At 36.5% G+C, this 11,313-nt stretch overlaps 1 protein-coding gene across 2 annotated transcripts in view; it reads left to right on the top strand.

Annotated features, from left to right (window-relative positions):
* The window catches only part of WDR19 (WD repeat domain 19), a 46,892-nt gene that overhangs the window by 21,392 nt on the left and 14,187 nt on the right, over window positions 1-11,313 (top strand). For both annotated transcript variants that reach the window (XM_055728366.1, XM_055728359.1), the window contains exons 19-29: window positions 536-646; window positions 918-1,027; window positions 2,113-2,170; window positions 3,062-3,208; window positions 3,320-3,402; window positions 4,908-4,991; window positions 6,077-6,223; window positions 6,645-6,769; window positions 8,154-8,266; window positions 9,146-9,214; window positions 9,503-9,580. In XM_055728366.1, coding sequence (XP_055584341.1) covers window positions 536-646; window positions 918-1,027; window positions 2,113-2,170; window positions 3,062-3,208; window positions 3,320-3,402; window positions 4,908-4,991; window positions 6,077-6,223; window positions 6,645-6,769; window positions 8,154-8,266; window positions 9,146-9,214; window positions 9,503-9,580 — 1,125 coding nt within the window. The remainder of the gene's footprint in view (window positions 1-535; window positions 647-917; window positions 1,028-2,112; window positions 2,171-3,061; window positions 3,209-3,319; window positions 3,403-4,907; window positions 4,992-6,076; window positions 6,224-6,644; window positions 6,770-8,153; window positions 8,267-9,145; window positions 9,215-9,502; window positions 9,581-11,313) is intronic.

Genomic DNA, 11,313 nt, shown 5'->3' with positions numbered 1-11,313 from the left:
TCTGTTTTTTTAAATAGAAGATGAATTGTCTTCAAGGAAGTTAGTAGTTCTAGAGGAGAAAGTGTCCAAACCATATAACTCTTGCTTGGTTTTCTCTTGAAGTGGTTGCAGTCTCTATGGGAAAGCACAACATTCCTTTCTGCATTTGTTCGAGAGCAGCAGAATATATTCATGACTTAAGTATTGGAGGCTCTTTCTTCCTTTGTTATTTTGAGAAAATGTTAAAGGCTGCTGTTGTTACTTAAAAAAAACACCAAACCAGAACAAACCGATTACAATTATACATCTAAAATTATGCATGAAGTAGTACCTTTCAAAATATGCTTCTGCAAATTGCTCGTTTTAGATAGTGTTAGCTGTAGCAGCTTTGAGCTACAATAAGAAAATGAGGGCTTTTTCTGATTTGGAGAATCCGATAGACATGTTTGTAAAATGTAGGGATGTTTTTGTTTTGCTGTGCTTACTAGATTATGTTACTTGTTACAGTATTTTTTTCCTTTTGGACTACTTTTGCACCTATTACATTTTTTTACAGGGAATAGAAGACCACAACCTTTTAGCAGGACATCTTGCCATGTTTACTAGTGATTTTAATCTGGCTCAGGATTTATATCTAGCATCCTCCTGTCCTATTGCTGCACTTGAGGTATTAATTTGAGATGTGTAAATTTTTCTCTGCTGTTTTTATCACCACCTTAATGTTGGAATATTTTACCTTCTGATAATTCTGCCCTTCTATGGTTTTGTTATTGCCATTGTGTGACTGATAGACATTCTTTTAGAATGGATGCCTCTCAAATTGTCTGAACCTTTCTAGAATACTAGCTCTGTATTTGTATTTAGAATAATATAAAGTTTGTATAAGAATTCAGAATTTAATATTTGCATTAGAAAACATTATTGTTCTTTGTTAATAGATGCGAAAAGACTTGCAGCACTGGGACACTGCACTTCAGCTGGCTAAGCGTTTGGCCCCAGACCAAATCCCTTTTATATCAAAGGAATATGCAATGCAGCTTGAGTTCACGTAAGTTCTCCTGTAAAGTTGCAGTATGAGAATATTAAACCAGTACTCATGCTAACCAGAAGAACACAGAATTGATACGCTTCAGCTGACTGCATTGCTGAGAGAGGATTCTGTGAGGTCCTTCAGCTCTAGTATGAGGAAGAATAGTTTTGTAAGGAATATTTCATGCTAGAGGCATGTGTTAGCGAATAATACTTACTTTTGATTAATTTCAGTTTATCTGAGTACTTTGCAACTGGTAGGTCCACTATACAATAATATCATCTACTAAATAAATATTTTGTTGTAGGCAAGTGCTTGGGAAAAAAAATTATACTATTAACACTTCTTGCATTGGACAGAAGCCTTGCCTTTTGCTTGTCTTTCCTTAACTACCCAGTAGCCTTCATTTTCTTACATATTTTTAGGTAGAGGAGTGTCAAATTCCAAGGCTGCCAGCCCCTAAGAGGAGAAGGTATTAACCATTTGACATGATTTTAATGTCTGTTTTGTAGCTGATGCTTCCCAGGTGAAACCAGCTCTGTTTAATGTCTAATCCAAGTTGAAAACCACTTATCTATTAATAGAGTTTTTAGACAGATCCTTCCCCCTGGCAGTGCCCCTGGCACTGAAAGAGGACACTTGGTCACAGAAAGGAAGGGACGGCGGCAGTTGAAGCAGTGCAACCATCTGTAACTTGAGTTCTGAATGTACTTAAGGGGAAAAAATGCCCTTTGTTTTTATGTTGCAAAAATTCTGAATCATTTTAGGTGGTTCATTTCCTTATCTTTCAGAAAAATGTGGAAGTAGATAGGAGAGTATTGAGGTGTATTGTGCAGTTAGATTCTTTGTCTGTCTTTCAAGGGACATTTATTGGTCTCAGTATAATGGAATTGAGATGGACTGCCTCCTTGACTAACAGCTTGGTGAGGTGCACAGAAGTGCCGACATACAGTGTAACTGTCCATCTTCTGCATACTTCACATCCATGTATGGAGTCATTATATCTAAAGCAAGACAGAAACATGCATAATCTGTGTGGTAGGAAGGCAGCTATCTCCTCCTATTAAAAATACTCTTCCATATAACTTCCAATTTTCTTTTAGGGGTGATTATGTTAACGCTTTGGCACATTATGAGAAGGGAATCACTGGAAACAATAAGGTAATTCCTTTTTAGTAATGATAGCATTTGTACTATCCTACTGCATATTAAGTTACCATGTTTCAGACTCATTTGAATTCAGATTTTTTTATTCAGCTCTAAATCTATATGACTGTTGCTTTTGGGAGAGTAGCCTTTGCACTTCTCTTATTTTTAATATACAGAACGATGCTTTCTGTAGGTAATAAAGCAGTATTACCATTGTATTAACATGGCATAACTAGTCTTAGACTGTTATACTATGAGCAGTTTCACAATAGATGTGCAAATATCAGAGAGAATATTGCTAGGATTTTCATTATTATAGCAAAAGTCCTAATTATTCCTTCCATTCTTTACTGAATTGTTATCTGTATAAAGACAAGCAAAGACTGTGTTAGAAAATAAACGTCATGTTCAGTAGATCCTCCCTTATTCTGGCATTATTTCCCCTCATATTTGCAAAATTAAATGATAATAGGGGAAATAGCAACATTTCCTGAAGTCAAGCCATTTGGCTTTATGAAATACCGGTGGCCTTACCACCTTTATTAAAAAATAAATAAAGGAAATATTCTGCTTGTAATTTTTTTTTCTCTACTGTTGGATTTGGAGGAAAGAGGAGAGTAGTACTGAGCTGTCTGTAAAACAGATTCTTCTCACGTATGCTTGGTCTGGACAGATCTTGTAAGTAAAATGTAAAAAATTTAAAGACAAAGCTTAAGAAGAAGACTAAGCTGAGTTCCAAGTAAGTGTCAGCTGCAGCTGGGCAAGAATTTTGAGGCAAAAATTGATTTTATTAAGTCTGTATAATGTTTTGTTAATTTGTTTCAGTGCTTGGTTACTGTGGCTTTTGTGACCTGATATTTCTAACGTATAATGTGCAGTTACTGCTTTCCATTTGATTTCCAGCACCAGGAACATGATGAAGCTTGCCTCGCTGGAGTGGCTCAAATGTCCATTCGAATGGGAGATATCCGTCGAGGGGTAAACCAAGCCATCAAACATCCCAGCAGGTTACTAAAAAGAGACTGTGGCGCTATTCTGGAGAGTATGAAGGTATTCAAAAGAGTGAATAAAGCTAAGGCTGAATACGTGAATTCATTAGGCTATTTACTTATTTGTAATACTAATTTAGAAATTATATTTTAATGATTTCCAATATTGTAGCAATTTTCAGAAGCTGCTCAGCTGTATGAGAAAGGGCAATATTATGACAAGGCGGCATCAGTATACATCCGGTGTAAAAACTGGTAAGTACAGTTTTCAGGGAAGTGTTACATTTCAGGGACTTGTTGTAGTGCTCTTCGGAAAGGAGCGGTTCTCTGAATAGCACAAATATCTCATTAATTATGTTTCATTGATTTTATTGTTCCCTCTCCCAAGCTTAACGAAGACCAGTGTTCTCTCAGAAGCTTGTTGTTTTATAGTTTTACTGTAAATGGGAGGTAGTTTTCCTTTTTTTTTTTTTTTTTTTTTTTTTTTTTATATTTAAAGCTACCTGCAGTTTTGAGTACTTTGTGTGTGTGTGTGTGTATGCATGCACTGAATTTGGTAATTTTATTTGTGTGGTTACTGTTTAGATCATTACATTTCTTCAGTTATCAAATACATAGCTGAGACTGAATATTCAGTTGGAAGCGATTCGAAGTTGTTCATTCAAGTGGAGTCTGTATCATGAGTAGTCAAAGTCATTGCCATTATGGTCAATACATTTTTAAAATTTTTTTAAGTGAATTTGATTATTTTCAAGTTTCCAGTGGGAAAATACAATTTCCTGAGAGATTTAAGGGCTTAATTCTTGCCTAAGTACATTTTATGGACTTCTGATATTAAGAAAGGATTGGAGCCGAGATCAAAAAGACCTTTCCTTTTTCATATGAGTGCTCTAAAAGTTAAGTTGGAATATTATGTTCATTTACTAAGGAAAATTTTATTCCGTCATAGACGTTTCAGTGGCATCAGAATGGACCAAGAGAACACTTCATTAAGTAGGGTAGCTTGCATATAATAATAGCCTTGATTTGGGAAGCGGGAGGTACAAGCTTTGCTTATGCCAGCAGAAGGAGGTTCAGTTTGGGGACTGCTCTGTCTTTTAGGCAGAGGGGTGAGATTTAAGGGCAGCCTCTTTGCAATCGCTCGTATCCTTTGTCTTGAAAGGCCCACTGCTTTGATTGCTGGCTTTTACAGACGATTTGTCTGTGTGCAACTCCTGAAGCTAGATTTATGGAAGGACTGACACAGTTATGTGATCTTCCACACTCTGCTGTAACGGATGTTGTTGCTTAGAGCATCTGGTTCTAATTGCCTGGGTTCCTCTGTACAACCTATGGCCTTAAGCACACAGTCATGGGACTAATCGCAACTGCACCTATACTGGTAGCCTTTTGTACTCTTCTGGACATTCCTTCAGGTTACAGTTTTAATACTGTGCTGCTTTTGCAGATTAATTAGAGAATACCGCAGGTAAAAATTGTTGGTCTGGCACTTTTTATGCTTGTACATCTCAAACTTTAAAAAGAAAAGATAACGTCCTCCTTTAAGCCTCTTTGTTCATGAAGCAGTCTATAATTTCCAGTTCTTACATCTACAAAGTACAGCTTTTTGAAAATATTGAAGTGCCTTCAAAGCTTACACATTATGTTCAGTTACTTCTTATTTAGCCTCCTTATCAGTGTTGATACAAATATGTCTATTTTACTGGAGAAAATTTGAAACCAGTTATCTTTTTAAAATAGCTATTATCTTGTCTTTCTAGGGCAAAGGTGGGTGAGCTTCTTCCTCATGTTTCATCTCCAAAGATTCACCTACAATATGCAAAGGCCAAAGAGGCAGATGGCAGGTGTGTTGGCTTATCTTTTTTTATAAAACATTATTATTGTTGTTATTGTTACTATTATACATTACTCTTTTTGTAAAAAAAACTAAAAGACCGACCTTAAATTTTGCATAGAATAGCCTTGTGAAAATGGATTCTGAAATATGTAAACTTAGGGTGTTGTGTAAAGATCTTAACATAATTATGGACCTACTAGTATCAAAGATGTGTTTCTAAATTGATTGTTTTTCTAAATTGATTGTTTTTCTGTCTAAGTATTAATCTCTTTCTAACAAAAATCATGAAAGGTTTTACACTGTTGCACCCAGTGCAGTATTACATTTAGCAGAGTACTGAAGTTCAGTTTGTTTTTAAAGACTCCTTAGCTGTGATTTTTGAAGGTCATTCAAAGGGGGAGTAATCATGACAGAAGATTTTTCATTCTAGAACCAAATTAATGTTACATCTTAATGGTTGCGCTTGCAAAATATTGAATAATGTGACATTATTGGCTGAAGTGAAAGCCCAAAGTAGGTTGTATTTAATCACAGAATGTAGTTTCTGGTGGTCCTTGCTGATAAGTAAATGTGCTTCAGAATAATGATACTTTACCAAAGCTAATTGTTTGCATTGATGAGACTAGAAAATACTGTTCATGTCAATTGCATAGTGTGAGAATGAGAAATTTCTTGGTCTTGTTTACAGAGCAGAAAGAAGTCTCATTTTTAAAACTGCACAACTAGTTATCGTATGTTTGGGTTTTATTATTCTCTCACTCCCAAGCGATTTCATATGGAACTTATGAAACAGAAGATGGTTGCTGATGAAACAGATGAACCACTTTTAAGATATACCAAAAGGCAGAGTAGGTCAAAAGTAGTATTGTAGTAAATGTTTTTGTGTCGTCTCTGCCTTTCATTCTCCCAAGAGGAAATGAAATAGTGACAAAAAAATATAGCAGATGCAAAACAATGCTATTATATGCAAACTGAAAGGAAGGTGTCACACAGTAACCTCTCAGAAATAAAATACTGTATGTTTCTTTCACACTGTATTGTAAAGAGTTATTTAAAGGTTAGAAAAACTCATGTGGAACCATTATTTTGCAGGTACAAGGAAGCTGTGCTAGCTTATGAACATGCAAAACAATGGGACAGTGTAATTCGACTATATTTGGATCACCTTAATAATCCTGAAAAGGCCGTTAACATTGTGAGAGAAACACAGTCTCTTGATGGAGCAAAGATGGTGGCCAGGTAGCAATCATATTGTGCACGTTTAAAAAAACAGGTGAAAGAGGCCATACCTGTGGGAGGTTGGTGAGGCTTGCTAAATGTGTGAGACTCTGGTTGTTGGTACTTGGCCAGTGACCGTGTATCTCGGTTTACTGGTTTGACAGCTAAGTAGGTACTGATTTGGTTTTGGTGGGGTTTTTTTCTTTCTTTCTGATTAAAATTGTATTAGCCTGAAGTAATAAGTTTAGACAATAATAAAAGTTGCCATGCCCTATTATTTATACTAAGTTAAGTTTAGTAACCTATTTAAAATAATCAACATTTAAACGAAATTAGAAATATATCACATTTGTATGCCACAAAATATACTATATTCCTAAAATATTTGGTGTGTTCATTATGCTGATTATTACTAAGGTATTAATTTGTTCATTCTGATTAGATTCTTTCTGCAGCTGGGTGACTATGGTTCTGCCATCCAGTTCCTGGTCATGTCCAAGTGCAATAATGAAGCTTTCACATTAGCTCAACAACACAACAAGATGGAGATTTATGCTGATATCATCAGTGAGTATTCAAGGTTAATAGTTTGGGTGCAGTGTGTGTTGCTGTTCTTTTAATTGGTTTAGACCAAACTGAAATCGTAAAACAAGGGGGGTGAAGTTTTGTGTCCCAGCCTTTTCCATCTCCAGTCACCATGGACAGATCTGGCAATATGTGTCTCATGCAGGCCTACAAGCTACACTTTGCTTTTCAGCGTAGGTGTCTCCATTGGTCTTCAGTCTAGGTTGTTTTCAAATCTTGCCTGTCCTAGAGCTTCTTCTGTTTATCCACAGAGATAAAGCATTTGCCTAGACTATTTTCTTGTGTTTGTTGAGGAATCCCTTTCTTTGACCTTGATATGTGTAGTACTTACTGCTTTTGCATGACTCAGAATTTTACTGGTACAGTTCTTGATTTTTATCCCATTTTTCTTTTTTCACGGTTCCAGCTATTTTCTTACATGTATGTGTCACTTGTCTTTCCTTTTTTCCTTTTTAAGGCCCTTTGTAGCCTCCTCTTGTCTCGGTGAGAGACAAAAAGGAGACCTTACTGGGAAGCTGGCTTCTACCTCGGGCCATCAAGTCAGTCAGTAGCCAGCTTGTCAGTTTACAGTACATTTTATATTTTTCACCATTCTTTGTGGAAATACTTCCACATATGTATCTACCAAAATATCTCATTTTTTTGATTAATCTCTTCCTTTAAAAAATGTACTCTTGTTATTAATGGTATAAAAACCTGACAACAGCTAGCTTGGTGATGTACTGTTGCAGCTGCTTGGCAAGGTGGCCACTGTTGCTCTCTTGGTCTTTATGCTTTCTTCCCTCTCACCTCTCCAAAATAGAATGTCTCAAATTGTAATCTTAAGTGGGTGAAAAAAGGATTTAAAACTAACTTTGGAGTAGTGGCTGTCTTTGTTTTAGATGTGTGCAGTAAAACGGAGTCTCGGTTAGAAGACTAATTAGTATTCTCTGCCTGCCATGTGGTTACATTGGTCCTGATAGTCTTGTTCTGTGCCATACAGATATACTCGCATATTCTTAAGCTGTGAAAATAATTCAGGTGATAATTTTATAAGCACTTGCTCTGTTTCACTGTTGCCAAGACATAATGGAAAAAATCATTAGTAGGTTGTAATTATGTCATTTTATTATGTCTGTTAAAAAAGCAGAAATCCCATTATGGCGCAAAACCTATGGAACAGGTTATTTCACTGCATTATTAGTGCCCGATGTCTAACATTTAGTCTGATTCAATAGGAAAAAATGCGTAAGACATAATTTGACTGTAGCTGGCTTTGGGTTTCTTTGAGTGTCAGTAGAAAAAAAACAGGATTATGTTCCTTCAGTAGGGCCTTTATCTTACTTAATAAGAATACTTTGCTATCATTGCTATCTATCTGTTGCAGGTTCTGAAAGTACTAGCAATGAAGATTATCAGAGCATTGCACTGTACTTTGAAGGAGAAAAGAAACATTTTCAGGCGGGAAAATTTTTCATGCTGTGTGGTCAGTATGGACGGGTCAGTACTTAAGACACCGACAGTTAAACATTCATGGAAACTATTCAAAATACAGTACTTCAAAATCAGGGGAGTTTGTAGTAGACTGTAGCTGCCTCAACCAATGACATACTGATATTTTTTAAAAGTGTAAAAAAAGTAGGCGAACTAGTTATATTTACAGTTATCCACGTTGTATCCTGTGAATTGCACGCTGCCATGCACATATCTATTTCATAGCAGTAGAGGCTCCAGGTGGATCAACGATGTAGTGTTCTCACTGAATCTCTAAATGCCATGAACACTGAAGTAGAATTTATTTATGTTTTATTAGCTTGACCAATGAAGACTTGGTTGCTGACTATTGTAATATTGTAGCATGTTCTAACTTAAAGCTTTTTTTAAAAAAAGAAGTATGCTAATTGAAGTTTGTCAGTTGGCACACTTTTTGATCAGTTACAAATCAGTGAACCGATGCTTATTAAACGTTTGACTTCTGTATACTGAACACATACCAAAAAAATATTATTGAGTTTTACAAATTACAGCCATCGTAGGTGACCACTCCTTCAACTGGGGTGTAAGGGGGCAGATGTGTGTGTCCAGTGGCACATTAATCACTAATTTCTTCTCACCATATTGCTGTGAACACCTGTCACAGTTAGGTGAAGGTGTACACTGGAATTTGGCAGACTCAACTTTTCTTTCTTGAAGGAGTATCTGTAAGCAGCTGCTACCTCTGTAGTGTATGTGGTTGTCCTTATGGCTGTAAAATACAGTCAAGATAAGCATTCAGTGTGGCTCTTGTCTGTCAAAATGCAGAGGGAAATAACTTGATAAAAATTAGGAAACTGTTATTTCATGTGTCTCAGTTTTAACTTTTCTTCTATATCGTTTTAGGCCTTAAAGCACTTTATGAAAAGTCCAAACACAGAAGATAACTTGGCTATAGAAATGGCAATTGAAACAGTAAGCAACTTTGATAAAACAAAAAAAAATTTGTCTTCTCAAGAAGTTTACCTTCGGTATGATAACATTTTCATAGCGTCAGTGAGTGTGTTCGGACAGATTGCAAATAGAAGGAAAACTTTAAATACGAGCTACCGCATGTCAAAGCAATGAATCTGGTTTGAACACACAGAACTAAAAAAAGCATGGTTCAAATCTGTCTAGTTTCAGCATTTTTATGGAAAGCCTCCGTATTAGTATTCCTCCTTTCTTTTTCATACCATAATTTCTTCTGTCTTTATTTAATAGGTGGGACGGGCAAAAGATGAAGCCCTAACAAATCAGCTGATAGACTACCTTATGGGAGAGAGTGATGGCATGCCCAAGGTACTGTGTTTTTATCACTGCTATTGTGTCACGTTGCTGTGCTGCGAGGTCTTCTGAGCTTATTACGTCCTAAAATTTCGGTAGACACAGACTGTGTTCTAGCTTGATTTCATTAAGGAGCAAGACTTACGTGATCACTCTGTGAGTCACTCTCCCAGTAACTTCAGTTTCAGAAAGGTAAGAAAAGAAGTAACTATCTTGGATATAATCATCTTTCTCCAAGCTTTATGAAAGAAAGTAGCTGGACAGAGGAGATTCAAATTAACGCTCATACTGAGGGGAAGAGGCAAAACTTAGCTGTTTGTTCATGCCAGCTAGCCAGTTGGCTGTTGCCTTTCCCAGATGGACGGTCAGCATGTGTGTTACTCGAGACTAGCTGCAGTGCTGTTCTCTTCTTGCAGCGTGGGGAGTTGGTCTGACTGTTCCAGTGGAAGAAAGTGAGGTAGTAAATAGGAGGTGAAGGACAAAACCCCCAAGGTGATCAGGCTACATTAGTTCCTGTATTGACAGATCAACACAAGACATAAAAAGCTGTAGACAGATTCTCAAAATTGCCAGCTCCCTGTTGATTTCTGAAGTTTTTAAAGACCATGTTTTCAAAATAAGCTTAGCCCACCCAAAACAACTCAAAAATTTGCCACTGAGAACACTTAAGGATCGAACAGCTTCATGTGGATGTCCTTATGACGGTTAAACCTTATTTTTAAAAAATCGTCTTTCTTTTTGGATTTCTTATTATGTAGAAGTATTTGTTTTAAAGTTTGAACTGGTTAGTCAGAGTGAATTTAATCTGTGGGTTTAGGCTCTAGTTCTGTCAACTAAAACACCAGAGTTTGTTCTGTGTTAGAGAATAAAATTACAGATTTTATTTATGTTAGAAATTTTTTTTAAATAGGAGGCACATTTGAAGATTTTTGGTGACAGACCTTCCTAACATGGAAGTTTGATTAACAATAGGAGAACAAAATACTGTGGACACAGATTGTTTTGGTTTTACTCATCATTATCATAGAAAAATCTTCTTTGGATCCTTAGAACCATTAATTTTTTTCTTTTATACTCTTCAGGAGGTGCTTTGTGCTCTGTGCCATGAGGCTTCTTTTAATGTCACGTGACCAATTCATAAAATTTGGAAAAGACTGTTACCCTTTCTTCCAGGTTTCCTGATCCTTTGTTAAAAGCAAACTGTTCACTGGGTGCCATAAAGGCTTTTGGCAGACTGGTAGACTTACTTCGTCTTTTTCTGTCTTGTATATATGGATGTGGGAGTTGGAAGATACTTGCTGACAGATTGTTGTGCATTGGTTGCCAGTGCCGTAGGTTTGGTAATAGAAGAGGATCATTCACAAACTAAGCAGAACATAGATTGGATCTGTGTTATATATACACCATATAAGAAGTAGATTTTGACCATATTCTGTTAATAATGATTTTTTTTTTTTTTCAGGACAGGTTAAAAATGTCCACTGTAAATATGATGTTAGACATCAGAACAGCAGCATTTAAGCTTAAGATGACAAACAGCTCTTTTGCAGAGTGACTGCTGGGGGCCTGTCTGGTTTGTCTGAGCTCAAGCTGTAGAAAAACAGACTTCACGGACCGTTTTTGGCTTCGATGTCTGTAGAGCTTATGGTACATTCAATCATATTTCAGCTTCAGTTCATGGAACTGAGAGGCTGAGCCACTTCAAGTTAAAACTTGCCTGCTACAGCAGAGCTTGAATGTGACCTAAG

The sequence above is a fragment of the Falco cherrug genome, chromosome 1, assembly GCF_023634085.1.
Source record: "Falco cherrug isolate bFalChe1 chromosome 1, bFalChe1.pri, whole genome shotgun sequence".
Taxonomy (NCBI): Eukaryota; Metazoa; Chordata; class Aves; order Falconiformes; family Falconidae; genus Falco; species Falco cherrug.
Note: the sequence above shows the minus strand (reverse complement) of the source record. Positions and strands in the feature narration are given on the sequence as shown.